Here is a 20,028-nt window from a genome sequence, read left to right on the forward strand (position 1 = left end):
ATAATTTGCTGTATATACTGTGCAAATCTAACTGGGTACTGGGTAGGATCTGGTGCATTATGTAGAAGAGACATTCCTTCAGCGGGGGACCAAGGGAAGTATTGTCGGGTTTGGTGATATCTAGTTGCCATTGCTCCATCTACACCAGTTTCTCTGAAGGGTTTCGGTACTATCCTAACAGGAGCTAACAATTGATGACCTCTGGGGGCCCCACAGGCAGAACATTCAGTTCTCCAGTCTGGATTCTGCTGGCCACAATTTTTGCACACCCATCCTTCCACCCCATTTAACCCAGGATATAAATTTGGTTTGGTTTGTCCTCCTTCAGAAGGTACAAATGGTTGAACATTCGGATCTAGGTAAGGAGGAGGAACTGAATGAGTCGTGGCACAACATTTTCCCGTACCCATACTCCATTTGGAAGTGTCTGGATCATACTTCCAATTCTCCTCTTTAGCTGTTTTTGAGACCTTTATCATACAGTGTATGATTTCTTCCCACCCATTATCCCTGATAATTCCACCTCGTTCTTTACTCAGTCTTTCCCATTCAGTGCTAAACATAAGTGCTTCTGAAATTCCCAATTTTTCTCTTACCCTTCTGATCTGCCTTCTGACTGTCTTTCCTGTATGATATCTTTTGCTTCTACTTGTCCTAAGACGGATTTTGTATGTTTATTTCCCATTTTTCTTTTCAATAATAGCTACACTTATCCTAGGTGACGTTTGGACAATCACCTCACTGGAGTGATGTCTCGTTGTCTTCTTTCCTAGGGAGCTAAGATATTGAAGGGCTGATTTGCTCCGTTCTTTCTAATGTGCAGAATAAACTTGATTCCTACAATGCACGCAAACAGGATCAGCAACACCAAACAGATCACCAAACTCTCCGTCTCTGTTATCATACTTGTCCCAGGCTCATGGACTCGTGTCCTGGGCTCATTCTATCAATCTCTTATCCAAAAATGAAGGAACAAGTTTCTCAAAGAGAGTCAAGCATGGGCGGAGGTCTCCCCGAAAGGACGCAACCACATGACCCAGTTAGGCTGACTTCACTAATAAGACTTGTCCTAACAATTTCGGCTTATTGTTCTACGTACTTTTATCCTTCTTTCAGAACATGCCACAACCTTCACACTTGTTCACACACTGCCAGGGACAGGACTCATAAATCTATACAATATGGTAACCCGAGTGTTATAGGTATCTACTCACTACTAGACTAACCCAGCGTGACACGGCTCGTAGAGATCTTTCGGATAATACAGGGCAGATAAAAGAGAACTAATAATGTCTCTTACCTGGCCAGGTTTTTCAATTCATTTGCCGTCCATTATCCCAGATCTCCGTTGTCCGTATCCGCAGGTGAATCTCGAGCAGATACTCTCGCCTCGGGTCCCTGTTTCAGGCGCCAAGAAATGTTGAGTCCTCTTCCGTCCCTGGCTTCCTGGATTGAGGAATCCAAGTAAATGACACGCAGCACAAAGGTTGTGTGTTCATAAACAGGGGTAGCCCCGGAGCACGCCTGCCTCACTGGGCGCTGCCCCTTCTTTATATAGTAAGAAGTTAGGCATTTACAGACATGCGCACAAGCGCTCATATTTTATAATCACTTACAAAGCAAATCTATACTAGTGAAAAGTTACAATATCTGGTATGTGGGTGAAAGGCTACAATATCAAGGAGAAATGCGCGCGTGATTACTTCTATAAAAGGAAATGTCAAGTTTGCTGTGCAGAAGCAGATTTCATCTGGGAGACAAAATGGATCCTTTGGTTCAGTTTGGTCTCCACAGTTGATTGTGACTTGTAGGATCGCTACTTCCAATAGGTGGCGCTATAGGGTTTAAGTCCTTTTTTTCTCAGAAGAGGCAATTTGCATATTTAATTTCCCAGAGGAGCATTGCACAGCGAATAAGCCTCCTTACCTTGACAAGCCAGAGATGGTATGTCACTCTCCACAAGGAGAAACGATACCCCTTAGACCCTATGTTTTGGAAGGAAAGCTGAACTTTTGAGTTCCTGAAAAACGCAACAAAAACTGTTTTTGGTGCTACTACATTTCTGCCGAGAGTGCAGGTTTTGCTGCAGGAAAAAAATACCTAGTGTGAACATAGCCAAAATATTCACATATTTTCTCTGTAATTTCTCAGTATTACACACAACTTAATTTATGGACATCTATGGATTGATTTCTTTGCCTCTGTGGGTTGTTACTGACATCTGGTGAAAATTTTTATATTTTTATTACATTTCATTCACTGAGGGACTTGAACATTTGTGCTGTATCATTGATGTAATACTGTACTACTTTTATGTTATGCCAGTTACTAAAATGCTGACCAGTCTAAGGCTGGGTTTAATGGTATTAACCCCTTCACGACCTTGGGGTTTACCAATTTTGCATATCCGTTTTTGCTCCCCTTCCCAGAGCCATAACTTTCTGTCAATATTGCCGTGGGAGGGATTGGTTTTTTGCGGGATGAGTTGTACTGTTGAACGACACCATTGGTTTTACCATATTGTGTACTGAAAAATGGAGGGAAAAAAATCAAATAGCGGTGAAATTGGAAAAAAGTTTAATTCTACATGTTCATTAAATGCTAAGTCAACTGTCATGATTGTCCAGGTTATTATGAGTTCAGATACTAAACATAACTTCTTTCTTTTATATAAGTGGTGGAAAATTTTCAATTTTACAAAATCCATAGCATCTTCTTTATTTATTTTTTTTTTTTTTTTGTTTTGTTCTGGAGCCGGGTAAGGGTTTTTTTTTTTTTTTTGCACTCTAAGGCTACTTTCACAGTAGCGTTGGCTGTACGTCGCAATGCGTCGTTTAGGAGAAAAATTGCCTCCTGCAAAGTTGTCAGCAGGATGCGTTTTTTTCCCCATAGAGTAACATTAGCAACGTATGGCCACACGTCGCAACCGTCGGCACAAAAAAAGTTACATGTAAGGTTTTTTTGCGCGTCGTGTCCGCCATTTTCGACCACACATGCGCGGCCAAAACTCCGCCCCCTCCTCCCCGGACCTTACAATGGGGCAGCGGAAGCGTCGTAAGACTGCTTCTGCTGCCCACGTCGGGTATTATTTTCACAACGCACGTCAGGCTGCTTTCACACTAGCGTCGGCCCAACATGAGTTTTCTTTATTGATACAATTTTGGTGTAGATAAGTTTTGATCATCTGTTGTTGCGTTTTGCAAAAACATAATTGTGGAGTTTTGATTTTTTTTTTTTTTTTTTCCTCCTTGCGTAGTTTACCGATCAGATTACTTTACGTTATATTTTGATACATCGGGCATTTGTGAACGTGGTGATATTTATTTATTTATTTTTTTATACTGGCATCAGTAGTCTCTATGGGATACTACAAGCTGTGATTATCTTATCGCCTGGGCTACATATAGCAGGGCTTCAGCCCTATGTGTAGCTAGAATGATCTGCTATGTTCGCCCGCCAAAGGGTGGTGCTAACAGCAGACCTGCACTGACAACCACACGGAGGTGTCCTGTAGATCCCGGGTTGTCATGCCTTCCCATCGGCACCCCCGAGTCATGTGATATGGGTGGGATTAGTAACGCACTTCCATCATGACCATGTGATATGCCGCTGTCGGAGACTGAAAGCTGCATTTAACATGGTAACAGCCACTGGTGGTTCGCGATTAAATCCGCTAACATGCGTGCTCAGCGCCCGAACCTCCATGGACTGCAGGGACACGGTCTATAACTTGTGTATATATACGTCATAGGTTGTGAAGGGGTTAAGATAACAATCTACTATGCCATTGCTTTCTTAGCAACCAAGTGGCACCCTTTTTCCCATGACTGAAATGTCTATCGCAGCTTGAGAACCCGCACCAGGCTGCCACATCATATTCTTGTTACTGTTCAGAAACCAATTAAGATGCTCCAGAATTGATCAATTTATTGAGGGATAGAACTAAACGGCAACTAATTTTTATTACTGATAAGTAACCGATCAGTCATGCTGCTGGATCTTAACTGCGAGAGTGCAATTCAAAGTATTGCTTTTCATCTACTTTCTGTGCATTAAATGTTTTTTCCCACTAGATGGCAGTGTACAAGCTCACATTTTAGATGAGCTTTTGTAGTGCTTCTTAGGGTTAACACAAGGAGATTTAAAGGCCATGGAATGGTCCCCTGGGAAATTAAAAATGCTTATTTTCTTCAGTGACGGAAAGTACTTGCAAGCAGCATAATACAAAGAATAGCTGGTTTACCCAGAATCCTTTGCAGTAGGCGGAGCTATGCAAATCATCTCTTTCCACCCCAGTCTAATCCACAGCGCTTGGAACCGCCAAGCGTGCAATGCTGCGGATTAGTTTCTAAATTTACACAGCTACATTTAGCCCAACTTGGGTCTCTCCCTAAGGTGGCTAGCATGTGTGTATCGCTTGCTCACCGAGCCCCACTCCATACAGCCAACCAATTCCAGCCCTGTGCTGATGAGGGCCTAAAGCCCGAAACACGTGTCCACAGGTAGGAATTGGTTGGCTGTGTAAATTTAGAAACTAATCCGCAGCATTGCACGCTTGGCGGTTCCAAGCGCTGTGGATTAGACTGGGGTGGAAAGAGATGATTTGCATAGCTCCGCCTACTGCAAAGGATTCTGGGTAAACCAGCTATTCTTTGTATTATGCTGCTTGCAAGTACTTTCCGTTTCAGGAAAGCATCCACTATGTATTTCCTTTAAGTAGAGGGCTTTTCGGTCTCTTTCGTCCCGCTACATTTAGCCCAACTTGGGTCTCTCCCTAAGGTGGCTAGCATGTGTGTATTATTTTCTTCAGAAAAGAAGAGGACTTGAAGTCTAGTGCAGTGTTCCCCAACTCCAGTCCTCAAGAGCCACCAACAGGTCATGTTTTCAGGATTTCCTTAGTATTACACAGGTGATGGAATTATTGCTTGTCCCGGTGATGCAATCATCACCTCTGCAATACTAAGAAAATCCTGAAAACATGACCTGTTGGTGGCTCTTGAGAACCGGAGTTGGGGAACACTGGTCTAATGCTACCTTTAGAAAGTCGCAATACTAAGTCTATCGATTCTTTAACAAGACTTGCCACATGACCCACCTCTTCCAGCAAGCCTACAACCTGCAGTAATCACCGATCGACCAAACCGCTGCATGACCAGCTCTATCCTCGCCTACTGTATCCTCACCCATCCCTTGTAGATTGTGAGCCCTCGCGGGCAGGGTCCTCTCTCCTCCTGTACCAGTTATGACTTGTATTGTTTAAGATTATTGTACTTGTTTTTATTATGTATACCCCTCCTCACATGTAAAGCGCCATGGAATAAATGGCGCTATAATAATAATAATGACTTGGTGTAAAAACCAAACACTTTATTTGTAGACCTGCTTCAAGGCGATATGCCCCTCATCAGTGCTATGCAAAAGGTTTGATTTGACTTCAAATTTGTGATTATGGAGTTAACAGTTTTACTTTTCCAGTATAAAGTCATCTAATGGGCCAGAGCCAGTAAGTAAATGAGATACTGAAGTTTATACTTATAAAAATGGCTGCTGTGCGCTATAAAAAAATAAACGACAAAAAAAAAACCTGCTTATCCTTGAAACCTCAACAGTGAAAGCCATGGAGGTTCAACTCCTCTGCCTCACTGGTCTCCCACTGATAAGATAAGGGAACCTGTCACCTGGCTGTTATGTTTATCCCTCGGAATGCTGAAATCAGTTTTATAAATTTGGCGCCATACCTCTATTGAGTCAGGGAGGTATGATTTCTCTCTAACTCAAGTGCCTTGAAGCCATCCATTATCCCATCGGGCGCCGCCGCCTCCTCTGTCGTGACGTCACGGTGCCTTTGTGTAGCCGAGACCCCAGTGTCGTATGATGTATTCACACTGCGGGGCTGGGAATCTGGCGCCTGCGCAGTGGAGCAGGTAACTTTGCTCCTTTGAAGACAGTGCCGAAGTCTCGCGAGACTGATCCGCTCCACTTCGCAGGCGCCACTGCGGGGCGGGATCTGGGACCTCTGCTACACGAAGGCGCCGTGACACCACGAAAGAGGAGGCCGCACCCGGTGGGATGATGGACGGATGTAAGTCAGGGAGAAATCATACCTCCCTGACTCAATAGAGGTATGGCGCTAAATTTATAAAACTGATTGTTTCAGCTTTCCTAAGGATGCTAAACGTAAGAGCCACCTTCACAGAATGCAGCCTTAGTGCTGCTGAAGGTGGCTATTTTACTCTAACATAAATGTGCTATTAAATAATTGTATTCTCCGTAATAACATTGCTGGAGCCTTTGTTTCTGTTATTCCTCTCTACACTCTTGGAAGTGAGCCATCAGTGGTGATAATGGTACTAGACTGTAAGGACACTCACTGTATTCAGAAGGAATAATGCACGGTCACCACAATGCAGAGTTAGATTCTCCACAGTTATTTAGTAAAACAGATGTTGGTAGGGTTGAGGCTTGATTGGCAATGTGAAGAACTGTATATTTGTTTAAACTGGCATTTGTTTTCTTTACCAACTAATATAACATTCTGCTTCTTACAGATAACCAGTTTTGATTCAGTATTATGTAAGTATACTTTGTGAGATCATGTAAACATGACATGAAGCTCCTGTCTGGAAATGAATTTTCTTTGCCTCTGCGTTTCTCTTCTGTATTGGTGTTCTTTGCTCATGCATTAGATACACCCAGGCATCACAAATGCTCCATAGAAGCCAGTGAGGCCTTAACTTCCGTTCTCATGAAACATAAGAAGTCTGGGTGATGCTCCCATTTTATACCTGCCCAAAACCTCCTTGGGCCAATTCCTTTTGAAACTTTTGCATCGATGACCTGTCCATACTTACAAGATCCATATTTTGGAACCAATACGAAGTACTTGGATATTGATATCCCATCCTTAGGTTCTCATCAATATTCCTTTATTGGAGATCTTACACATTGCAGCCCTACCAGTCTGATCCTGTTCACTTGTGTAGGTAGGGACCAAAATGCAGCACCTGAGGATGGTATGGAGCCATGCTATTTCTGCTCTGCTGCTGGACAACCAATCATTTTTGCATAGTCCCTAAAAATACAAATACTTGCTAAAAATTTGTCATGAAGTGCCTTTTTGAAATGTGTATAAATTGTCTAAAATACTGATGGGTGTGTAATTTAACGTCAATGGAGAACCTGTAAAATTTTAAGATGACCAATCTTGTTCTTGTGGAAAATAAGCTGCTGCCTATGGGGTGGGAGTGGACACAGAAGGCCCCTATGGAAGAGCAATATGTGGGCTCTTTATCTTCCAGTATATCTTTATGCACAACTCCACCTGCTTTGGAGATGGAAGTGGCCCCCATTACCTCTTAGGCCCTGTGCGGCTGCACAGCAATGTTATACTTGCCTTTTCTCTGGGGTCTGGCAGTGACGTATTCATCTTATCCCTTTAACCCCTTTCTGCCATCGGATGTACTATCCCGATCATGTGACCTGGGACTTAGTTCCCATGGACGGCGTAGTACGTCATACGCGATCACCTGCGCTCACGGTGGGAGTCCGGGCGGATATCGGCTGCTTATCGCAGCTGACACCCGGCACTTTGTGCCAGGAGCGGTCACGGACCGCTCCCGGCACTTTAAGCCCCAGGACACTGCAATCAAACAAGATCAGAGCATTGCGGTGGCATAGGGAAGCATCGCGCAGGGAGGGGGCTCCCTGCGTGCTTCCATGAGACCCTCAGAACAACGCGATGGGATTGCATTGTTCCGAGGGTCTCCTCCCTGCAGGCCCCAGGATCCAAGATGGCCGCGGGGTCATTCCGGGTCCTGCAGATAGGTGGTTTGTCGGTGCCTGCTGAGAGCAGGCGCCTGCAGCACTGCCTGTCAGATCGCTGATCTCACACAGTGCTCTGCAAGGTGTCAGATCAGCAATCTGACTTTATACAGTGATGTCCCACCCTGGGACAATGTATAAAAAGTAAAAAAAAAAAAAAAAAATTAAAATTAACATGTGTAAAAATATTTAAAAAGAAGAAAAAAAAATCCTAAATAAAGGAAAATACAATTTTTTTTTTCCAAAAAATAAATTTCTTTATGTACATAAAAAAACAATAGTACACATACTTAGTATCGCCACGTCCGTAACGACTGGACCTATAAAACAGTCCCACTAATTAACCCCTTCAGTGAACACCGTATTAAAAAAGGCAAAAAGCAATGGAAAAAACACGCGATCAAGACGGATATAAATAAACATGGCACCGCTGAAAACGTCATTTTGTCACGCAAAAAACGAGCCCCCATACAGCATCATCAGTGAAAAAATAAGCTATAGCTCTCAGAGGGACAGTATAACCCCCCCTCTCCCCCCCCCCCCCCAAAAAAAAAAAAAAAAGTAATTCATGAATAGCTGGTTTTTGTTCATTCTACCTCCAAAAAATTGTAACAAAAAGCGATCAAAAAATGTCATCTGCCGAAAAATGGTACCAATAAAAATGTCACATCGTCCTGCAAAAAAACAAGACCTCACATGGCTGTGGGCCAAAATATGGAAAAATTACAGCTCTAAAAATGTGGTGATGCAAAAACTATTTCTTGCAATAAAAAGTCTTTTAGTGTGTCAGCTGCCAAACAAAAACCCGCTATAAAAACCCGATATAAATAGTAAATCAAACCCCCCCTTCCTCACCCCCTTAGTTAAGGAAAAAAATTTAAAAATTGTATTTATTTCTATTTTCCCGTTAGGGTTGGGGCTAAAGTTGGGGGTTAGGGGTGTGGTTATGATTAGTGTTAGGGGTGTGTTCTGGTTAGGGTTGGAATTAGAATTGGGAGGTTTCAATGTTTAGACACATCAGGGGCTCTCAAAATGCAACATGGCAACATGGCGTCCTATCTCAATTCCTGCCAATTTTGCATTGAAAAGTCAAACGGTGCTCCTTCCCTTCTGAGCTCTGCCATGCGCCCAAACAGTGGTTTACCCCCACATATGGGGTATCAGCGTACTCTGGACAAATTGCACATCAACTTTTGGGGTCCAATTTCTCCTGTTACCCTTGGTAAAAGTAATTCAGATCCAATTTGTTTTATTTGTGAAAAAAAAAGTTAAATTTTTTTAAAACATTCCAAAAATTCCTGTGAAACACCTGAAGGGTTAGTAAACTTCTTGAATGTGGTTTTGAGCACATTGAGGGGTGCAGCTTTTAGAATGGTGTCACATTTGGGTATTTTCTATCATATAGACCCCTCAAAGTGACTTCAAATGTGATGTGGTACCTAAAAAAAAATATGGTGGTGTAAAAATGAGAAATTGCTGGTCAACTTTTAACCCTTATAACTTCCTAACAAAAAAAATTGATTCCAAAATTGTGCTGATGTAAATTAGACATGTGGGAAATGTTACATATGTATTTTGTGTGACATATCTCTGTGATTTAAGGGCATAAAAATTCAAAGTTGGAAAATTGTGAAATGTTTGCCAAATTTCCATTTTTTTTTCACAAACGCAAGTAATATTTAGGAAATGTTGCCACTATCATGAAGTATAATATGTCACAAGAAAACCGTGTCAGAATCACCGGGATCCGTTGAAGTGTTCCAGAGTTATAACCTCATAAAGGGACAGTGGTCAGAATTGTAAAAATTGGCCCGGTCATTAACGTGCAAACCACCCTTGGAGGTTAAGGGGTTAAAATAAACATGAGTGCAACTCATCATTTAGTGACGGAGGTGGGGATGTGCAAAATCACAGGGCCAAACAGTGCACTAAACCTAGTAGCCACTCCAAGCCTGCACCGAGCATAATAATCCATGTTTAAGTAAAGTCATGTCAAAATGTGATGTCACAATAGATACAAGTATTCAGTATATAAAATATAGACTACATTACGGTCTTATGGAATCTAATATATAAAACTGAGCTACATGGAGCCCAATTATGTCAAATTGTCTGGGCCACCCAGCTATGACGAGGGACTCTGTGATGTGACCCTAAGGCTACGTTCACATTAGCGTTGTGCGTCGGCGACGCAACGCACGTAAAAACGCACGCAAAAACGCTGCGTTTTGCGACGCATGTGTCGTTTTTTGCCGAAATTCGGACGCAAGAAAAATGCAACTTGTTGCGTTTTCTTGGTCCGACGCTTGCGGCAAAAGACGCATGCGTCGCACAACGCAACAAACAAAAACGCATGCGTCCCCCATGTTAAATATAGGGGCGCATGACGCATGCGTCGCCGCTGCGTCGCCCGACGCAAACTAGCATAACGCTAGTGTGAACGTAGCCTAACCGGGTCAGATGTACCCCAAGTGTGTCAAAAGCCTGCGAATGTAAGTGTGGTAAGACCCAGTATCTTGTTCTGTCAGGAGATGAAGTGTCACTGTAAGAAGGGAGTATACATTGAAAAGTAAAGGGGCCGTCCACTTTACAAACCACTTTACTTTGCAAAAACAGTTCTGTATTAATGGAAAGACATCCTCCCCATACACATTGGGTAAATGTTGGCCTAAAGTAAGAGAGCGGTCTATGCTGTGCCTCACTCTCTATTAGATATAATTGGTAACACGATTGGCTGCTTTGCTGTAATAATGACGTAAGACTCAGCATCTCATGTTTGATATGTATTTTTTGTTTCAGATCCATGGACCCTTGAGAAGGTTGATCTTCCTCCGGCATGTTGCTTTAACATGTGAATTTGTACCTCTAGAACTGTTACGGGTTTTTGTTTTTTAGAGGTAGATCTTGTTTTTTGGGACCACATTGCATTAATGGTCCAGATTAAAATACAGATGACTAAAGCAATGGAGTCACTTGCACTCCAGATTACACATTTGTAAGTTGTATGCAAGTCTGTTGTAATATCGTTTAGAATTTCCTCAGGAGCATGGTCCTCGCCTCTAAAGTATGGCAGTTACATATGATTTATAGGAGCCGTTCATTTGCTTGCATACCATAACATTTCTGTTCAGATTCCGCCTTTGTTGAACATGTTTGTAAGCTGCCTTGTAGCTCTGCACCTGTATATTTTGGATATGTTAGGCCTAGAGGGCGACATAAGCCACTAGTACTGATCGCAGACTGTTATCTGATGCTGCTTGGACATTCACTTCAGTTACGTTTCAATGTTGTAGATGTATGGAGTCGCATATCATTATTTAACAAATACCCAGCACATAGTGTGCAATCAATACCTTATTTTTTTTTAATTAAGGTAACAGAAGGTTTTTGTTTTCTACAATATGGCTCTGTAGTCTTGAAGCCAAAGAAACAAGCATATTTAATTGTGTAGGAGCGATTGACCACAATAGCAGGCTGGTCATAGAGCACAAGAGTCGGGTACATTGCACAGATCCTGCCTGCAGGAGTACAGGAAGAGACGTATATGGAATTCACAGGAAGGAATAAGGTTATTTTTCCTGTTTTTGCAGATAATTCTAAAATACCCTGTTAATTCTCTAGGGACTTGTTTGTAGTTGTCGTGGCCTCAGGAGGCAGGGGGTTATCACAAATGCAGGCAATGATTTTTGGTTTGTGATGAGACTTTTCCCTCTATTTAAGGACATAGATGCATGATGCAATTTTTTCCTTTTCTGTATGTTAAAACTACTTTCATTTGATCCTGCCCATTCACAAAGGCTAATGTGTACAAGCTCACAGCAGAGGAGGAGATGATTACATAGATTTGGATTGTCAAGCTAGTACGTTTTGCGTTTGTCCTTAAGGATGGCTGAAGCAAAGTCAAAGCCCTTTAAATTAATGCATCTGGAACATGTTCTATAGCTACTAGTATCTGCAGCAGGACGCTCGGTCGCCTAATTCACATAGTGCAGAATGTATACCCAAAACCAGGAGTGGAACATATACAGAGAAGCGTGAGGGGAAGTTTTAATATTTGATACCAGTACAGTGCAAGTTTAGGATATTGTTGTTGGGGTACTAAAGGCTACAGACTTTTTTTTTTTTTTTAATAGAACACCCTCTCCCCACCCTAAACTAAAAATATATATATATTTTAGTTTAAATGATTCATTCACCAATTGTGTGATCACTTTCTAATATAATCATTGCTAAATTAGTGGCCTGTGGGCAGTCTATGCCTCAAGAGTTATTACTTCTAGGAGCTGCAACAATTCAACATGTCTTGGAGCATGGCAGACTATCTACCTTTTGTATTTTTCCAAAGATTCACATATAGCTACTTTTGGGCCCAGATAATTAATGTAGGAGACGTTATGGTGGCTTTAAATAGCTATATTTCTGCTTCAAGCAGGCTTTTAGTTTACAGCCAAGTACTAAATCATATCTTATTTTACTAATTGGGATGCTTTCCTATTGTTTAAAGCACCACTCCAGCGTTTTGTTTTTTCCAGCACTGGAATGGCACTTTAAATCTAAGCCCCCATTCCTATACTCCTTTTCTGGCAGCTTCCCCTTTTTTTCAGAAGCTGCAACGGTGCTATCATGTGCCCATAACGTCTTATTGTCCAGAAGTTACGTTAGAGCTTCCAATTAAAGTCTGATTGTCACATTGAGGCTCTGAGACTTGTATTGAAAAGTGCCTTCTGACGCACTCCAGCAGACAGGTCACTTTTCGCTGGAGACTGATTGGAGGGATGCTGGAAAAGAATGAAGGGGACAACAGGTGGGTAGGAGGCAGGGGACTACTTTAAAGCACCACTCCTGTGGTGCAATAAAAAAAATAAAACCACTGAAGTGGTACTTCAACTTTGTCCTCTTAGGCCACGTCCCCACAGTCAGTAATCGGCAGAGCTTTGGACGTAGCACATGTCTGATGCGTCCGAAGCGCTGCTGGCTTTTGAACGCAGGTGATTCTGCATGTGTTCATTGAACCATGCGGAAACACCACACCGAATACATTGTACGGGTGACATCTTGCAGAGACTGAGCATCTCCACTAGATGAACAGACATGCTGCGGTCTGGAAAGACGTGCTGCATGTCAGTCTCCACAGGGAAGCCGCGGGTGCCAATGCAACGCATAATGGAGATGGGATTTCTTGAAATCCCATTCACTTTACTGTAATATCTGGACGCTGCGGATGTACGGACCGTCCAATCCGCAGCGTTAACTGACCATGGGAACATATCCTTATAGTACATGATTTGATCTCTTCACTTAATGTATATTAATAAACAAAACTGCGATTTGCAAACTATACCCCATACATATGGTAAGATGAGCTTGCATAGACATATATTCATATAGTCTATTGTCTATTCTAAAGTCTGTCTATTAAAGGCTAAAAGTCTGCAGTCACTTTGACATCGGTTCACGTTATGACTAGATGTTCTTGGCCTCACTCAATTTACTTGTATTGAGTGAGGCTGCACATGTGTAGTTGGACTGTGGTTAAAAATATGCAAATGATCTACTTAGGCTTGAGACTTCCCAGTCTTGCTGCTTATACCAGAGAATCTTGACAGTGTGTGGTGCTTGGGCTGTGAGGATTCAGTCAGCAGTCCCATAGAATGACTGAACTCTTTTAGCAAAAGACCGCCCCTTCTAAGTTGTAGAGTTAGAGAAACATGGCTGCTTTCTAAAAGTGAATGTCGGTTGGTATAACCCTCCCAAGCCAGCTATATGGGCATATAGGTCATAAGAAGCAAAATAAAATGACACCTTGATATCTGCGATCTGATGCCTTATTCCAGGTAATTCCATATTTTCCTAAATGTAAATGACCTGCTCTGGGCCATGGCCCATGCACTGATCTCCACGAGAATGTGCAAGTAGAGATTTATTTTGTATGAAGAGGGGGGTTACCAGTGTGATATGTAATGACTAGGCTTGATCGAATAGCTTCAATAAGTGCTTATCTGAATAGCTATAGCACTTACCAAATAGCTGCCTTGGTAACCTGGATACCTGGAGCGCTCCCGATAATCAGCTGTTCAGTTCCGCAGCTTCATGTGTTGTGGCTGTGAGTCGCAACAGGTGCATGAACAGCCTGTTTCTTTGACTTTCCATGCAAGTGTTGTGACTGTCACACAGCTGCGGCACCGAACAGCTGGTTATCGGGAGCGTTCCAGGTTACCGAGGAAGCTATTCGGTAAGCGCTATAGCTATTCAGAAAAGCTCTTATCCGAAGCTATTCGATCAACACTAATAATGACCGCTCTCCTCTCACTGCAGAGCTGTGTGTGATTGTAACTGACACGTCTGCAGATTTCTCTCGGCTTCCATCTTAGGCTATGTGCACACTTCCCGTCGCGGTTTTTACTGCGGATTTATTGCGGTTTTTACTGCGGTTTCTTCTGCGGATTTTCATCTGCAGTTTCCTATTGGAGCAGGTGAAAATCCGCAGAAAAGAAGTGACATGCTGCGAATCCGCAGCGTTTCCGCATGTTTTTTTCCGCAGCATGTGCACTGCGTTTTTTGTTTCCCATAGGTTTACATTGGACTGTAAACTCATGGGGAAACTGCTGCGGATCCGCAGCAAAATCCGCAAAGTGTGAACATAGCCTTACAGGTAGATAGGGTTGCAATACAGCAGAGCTGTAAGACCTGCAGCAAATGTTTTTGTAGGGAGACCAAGTATTGTTAAATGTCTTACACTGGTAACGCCCTTTGTATTTAAACTAAGCTCTGGAGGCAAATTCTGAGGCACATCAGTGTCCAGGTCATAGTCCTGAACAACCATTTACATATAAGAAAAATGTGTATTTCTCTGAATAAAATGGTAGCTTGATAACTGTGATCACAATGTCTGATTCTAGCCTGCTTCCTATTATCATGCCCACGTAGACTGCTTAAAAGGTTTCATCCTACTGCCAGTTAGCCTATAAAACAGGGCCATGTCTGTCTGCAAGTTTTTTGTGATTTATTTTAGTTCAGCCACATTTGCTTCATGGAAAAGTGTACTGCTGTTTCTAAAATAAAGCAGCCCTCTTTGTAATACTGTACAACCACTTGAAAAAGTAAGCACTGCTCAGAAGTCAAAATTTTAGCAATATATGTATTAGAAAGTTTTAGCAGTACCTATGCCAGCACTATTGTAGGCCACATTAAAGACATTCATTTATTTACTGAAGTATGTTATTGTGGTTTAGGGACTGTTCAGTTTGCTAAGTTGCTTTTAAATCGTTAATTGCATTACAAGTTGCTGTCTAAAATCTCTAAAAATAAAACCTTTTATTTGATTTCTTTTGGTCTTGAGTTTGACTACAGACTTGCTTGTTCCGTATTCCATTCTTAAAACAAATCACATCACTGCTATTGTCTAATCAATATTCACAAGGGCTTGAAGCAAATTATTGGAACCTTGGACCACTTTTTTTCTTTAAACACATTAAAAGATTATATTGTATATTTTAGTTTTGTTATAATAAAGATTGCTATCTGAGCCTGGAAAAACCCAATGTGTAAGCTCACTAGATAAAGCCACCATAGAGCAAAAGGTGTTATTATTGTACATCTTGTGCTGTCATGACTTGCTGCGAGTGAGATTATCAGTGAAAAAAAAAAAAAATCTGATTCTTCAACACAAGCAGTTTTCAGTGTCTTGTTGAGGAGGCTTCACTGAGTCAGACACTCTTGATTTATTAAAAAGTACATGCCTCTTAAGGAATCCGGCACATCTGTAAAATGGCATATCCCTCGCCATAAATCTTACTCTAGTCTAGGGGTCCTCAAACTTTTTTTAAATGGAGCCAGTTCGTGGTCCCTCAGACCATTGGAGGGCCGGAATAGTTTAAAAAAAAAAAAAAAAACTATGAGCAAATTCCTATGCACACTGCACATATCTTATTTTGAAGTAAAAAAAACAAACAAAACAGGAACAAATACATTATTTAAAATGAATAACAAGTAGTTAACCCCTTCCCGACCCATGACGCCACGTAGGCGTCATGAAAGTCGGTGCCATTCCGACCCATGACGCCTATGCGGCGTCATGGAAAGATCGCGTCCCTGCAGATCGGGTGAAAGGGTTAACTCCCATTTCACCCGATCTGCAGGGACAGGGGGAGTGGTAGTTTAGCCCAGGGGGGGTGGCTTCACCCCCTCGTGGCTACGATCGCTCTGATTGGCTGTTGAAAGTGAAACTGCCAATCAGAGCGATTTGTAATATTTCACCCATTATAACGGGTGAAATATTACAATCCAGCCATGGCCGATGCTGAAATATCATCGGCCATGGCTGGAAATACTAGTGTGCCCCCACCCCACCCCTCCGATCGCCCCCCCACCCCCCCGATCTGGCCGGTACACTGCTCCGGCTCCCCTCCGTCCAGTGCTCCGCTCCCCCCCGTGCTCGTGTCCGCTCCCCCCGTGCTCCAATCACCCCCCCGTGCTCCAATCACCCCCCCTGCACTCCGATCCACCCCCCCGTGCTCCGTTCCACCCCCCGTGCTCCATTCCAGCCCCCCCGTGCTCCGTTCCACGCCCCCCGCGCTCCGTTCCACCCCTCCCGCGCTCCGATTCCCCCCCCCGTGCTCCGATCCCCCCCCCCGTGGTCCCCCCCCACCCTATCATACTTACCGATCCAGCCGTGGTCCCGTCCGTCTTCTCCCGGGCGCCGCCATCTTCCAAAATGGCGGACGCATGCGCAGTGCGCCCGCCGAATCTGCCGGCCGGCAGATTCGTTCCAAAGTGCATTTTGATCACTGAGATAGATTATATCTCAGTGATCAAAATAAAAAAAATAATAAATGACCCCCCCCCCCCTTTGTCACCCCCATAGGTAGGGACAATAAAAAAATAAAGAATTTTTTTTTTTTCCACTAATGTTAGAATAGGGTTAGGGTTAGGGGTAGGGTTAGGGTTAAGGTTAGGGCTAGGGGTAGGGGTAGGGGTAGGGTTAGGGTTAGGGGTAGGGTTAAGGTTAGGGGTAGGGTTAGGGCTAGGGTTAGGGCTAGGGTTAGGGTTAGGAATGTGCACACGTATTCTGGTCCTCTGCGGATTTTTCCGCTGCGGATTTGATAAATCCGCAGTGCTAAACCGCTGCGGATTTATGGCGGATTTACCGCTTTTTTTCTGCGCATTTCACTGCGGTTTTACAATTGCGATTTTCTATTGGAGCAGTTGTAAAACCGCTGCGGAATCCGCACAAAGAAGTGACATGCTGCGGAATGTAAACCGCTGCGTTTCCGTGCAGTTTTTCCGCAGCATGTGTACAGCGATTTTTGTTTCCCATAGGTTTACATTGAACTGTACACTCATGGGAAACTGCTGCGGATCCGCAGCGTGTGCACATACCTTTAGAATTAGGCTATGTGCACACGGTGCGGATTTGGCTGCGGATTCGCAGCAGTGTTCCATCAGGTTTACAGTACCATGTAAACATATGAAAAATCAAATCCGCTGTGCCCATGGTGCGGAAAATACCGCGCGGGAACGCTGCGTTGTATTTTCCGCAGCATGTCAATTCTTTGTGCGGATTCCGCAGCGTTTTACACCTGTTCCTCAATAGGAATCCGCAGGTGAAATCCGCACAAAAAACACTGGAAATCCGCGGAAAATCCGCAGGTAAAACGCAGTGCCTTTTACCCGCAGATTTTTCAAAAATGGTGCGGAAATATCTCACACGAATCCGCAACGTGGGCACATAGCCTTAGGGTTAGGGTTGGAATTAGGGTTGTGATTAGGGTTAGGGGTGTGTTGGGGTTAGTGTTGTGGTTAGGGGTGTGTTGGGGTTAGGGTTGTGATTAGGATTATGGCTACAGTTGGGATTAGGGTTAGGGGTGTGTTGGGGTTAGTGTTGGAGTTAGAATTGAGGGGTTACCACTGTTTAGGCACATCAGGGGTCTCCAAACGCAACATGGCGCCACCATTGATTCCAGCCAATCTCGTATTCAAAAAGTCAAATGGTGCTCCCTCACTTCCGAGCCCTGACGTGTGCCCAAACAGTGGTTTACCCCCACATATGGGGTACCAGCATACTCAGGACAAACTGCGCAACAATTACTGGGGTCCAATTTCTCCTGTTACCCTTGTGAATCTAAAAAAATGCTTGCTAAAACATAATTTTTGAGGAAAGAAAAATGATTTTTTATTTTCACGGCTCTGCGTTGTAAACGTCTGTGAAGCACTTGGGGGTTCAAAGTGCTCACCACATATCTAGATAAGTTCCTTGGGGGGTCTAGTTTCTAAAATGGGGTCACTTGTGGGGGGTCTCTACTGTTTAGGCACACCAGGGGCTCTGCAAACGCAACGTGACACCCGCAGACCATTCCATCAAAGTCTGCATTTCAAAAGTCACTACTTCCCTTCTGAGCCCCGACGTGTGCCCAAACAGTGGTTTACCCCCACATATGGGGTATCAGCGTACTCAGGAGAAACTGCACAACAACTTTTGGGGTCCAATTTCTCCTGTAACCCTTGGGAAAATAAAAAATTCTGGGCTAAATAATTATTTTTGAGGAAAGAAAACGTATTTATTATTTTCACGGCTCTGCATTATAAACTTCTATGAAGCACTTGGGGGTTCAAAGTGCTCACCACACATCTAGATAAGTTCCTTTCAGGGTCTAGTTTCCAAAATGGGGTCACTTGTGGGGGGTTTCTACTGTTTAGGCACATCAGGGGCTCTGCAAACGCAACGTGACGCCCGCAGAGCATTCCATCAAAGTCTGCATTTCAAAACGTCACTACTTCAATTCCAAGCCCCGGCATGTGCCCAAACAGTAGTTTACCCCCACATATGGGGTATCACCGTACTCAGGAGAAACTGGACAACAAATATTGGGGTCAAATTTCTCCTGTTACCCTTGGGAAAATTAAAAAATTCTGGGCTAAATAATTATTTTTGAGGAAAGAAAACGTATTTATTATTTTCACGGCTCTGCATTATAAACTTCTATGAAGCACTTGGGGGTTCAAAGTGCTCACCACACATCTAGATAAGTTCCTTTGGGGGTCTAGTTTCCAAAATGGGGTCACTTGTGGGGGGTTTCTACTGTTAAGCCACATCAGGGGCTCTGCAAACGCAACGTGACGCCCACAGAGCATTCCATCAAAGTCTGCATTTCAAAACGTCACTACTTCACTTCCGAGCCCCGGCATGTGCCCAAACAGTGATTTACCCCCACATATGGGGTATCAGCGTACTCAGGAGAAACTGGACAACAACTTTTGGGGTCAAATTTCTCCTGTTACCCTTGGGAAAATAAAAAATTGCAGGCTAAAAGATCATTTTTGAGAAAATAATTTTTTTTTTTTATTTTCATGGCTCTGCGTTATAAACTTCTGTGAAGCACTTGGGGGTTCAAAGTCCTCACCACACATCTAGATTAGTTCCTTTGGGGGTCTAGTTTCCAAAATGGTGTCATTTCTGGGGGATCTCCAATGTTTAAGCACACAGGGGCTCTCCAAACGTGACATGGTGTCCGCTAATGATTGGAGCTAATTTTCCATTTAAAAAGCCAAATGGCGTGCCATCCCTTCCGAGCCCTGCCGTGCGCCCAAACAGTGGTTTACCCCCACATATGGGGTATCAGCGTACTCAGGACAAACTGGACAACAATATTTGGGGTCCAATTTCTCCCATTATCCTTGGCAAAATAGGAAATTCCAGGCTAAAAAATCATTTTTGAGGAAAGAAAAATTATTTTTTATTTTCATGGCTCTGCGTTATAAACTTCTGTGAAGCACCTGGGGGTTTAAAGTGCTCAATATGAATCTAGATAAGTTCCTTGGGGGGTCTAGTTTCCAAAATGGGGTCACTTGTGGGGGAGCTCCAATGTTTAGGCACACAGGGGGCTCTCCAAACGCGACATGGTGTCCGCTAACAATTGGAGCTAATTTTCCATTCAAAAAGTCAAATGGCGCGCCTTCCCTTCCGAGCCCTGCCGTGTGCCCAAACAGTGGTTTACCCCCACATATGAGGTATCGGCGTACTCGGGAGAAATTGCCCAACAAATTTTATGATCCATTTTATCCTACTGCCCATGTGAAAATGAAAAAATTGAGGCGAAAATAATTTTTTTGTGAAAAAAAAGTACTTTTTCATTTTTACAGATCAATTTGTGAAGCACCTGAGGGTTTAAAGTGCTCACTAGGCATCTAAATAAGTTCCCTGGGGGGTCT

The 20,028-nt window shown here is 43.3% G+C and overlaps 1 protein-coding gene across 1 annotated transcript in view; it reads left to right on the top strand.

Moving 5' to 3' along the window:
- Positions 1 to 14,416, top strand: part of LOC138670923 (gametocyte-specific factor 1-like) — a 130,917-nt gene extending 116,501 nt beyond the window's left edge. The window contains exons 9-10 of the mRNA XM_069758711.1: positions 6,549 to 6,573; positions 10,621 to 14,416. Of these exons, the coding sequence (XP_069614812.1) occupies positions 6,549 to 6,562 (14 nt within the window). The 3' untranslated portion in view covers positions 6,563 to 6,573; positions 10,621 to 14,416. The remainder of the gene's footprint in view (positions 1 to 6,548; positions 6,574 to 10,620) is intronic.
- The last annotated feature ends 5,612 nt before the right edge of the window (positions 14,417 to 20,028 follow it).

This window comes from Ranitomeya imitator, chromosome 3 (genome assembly GCF_032444005.1).
Source record: "Ranitomeya imitator isolate aRanImi1 chromosome 3, aRanImi1.pri, whole genome shotgun sequence".
NCBI classification, from domain to species: Eukaryota; Metazoa; Chordata; class Amphibia; order Anura; family Dendrobatidae; genus Ranitomeya; species Ranitomeya imitator.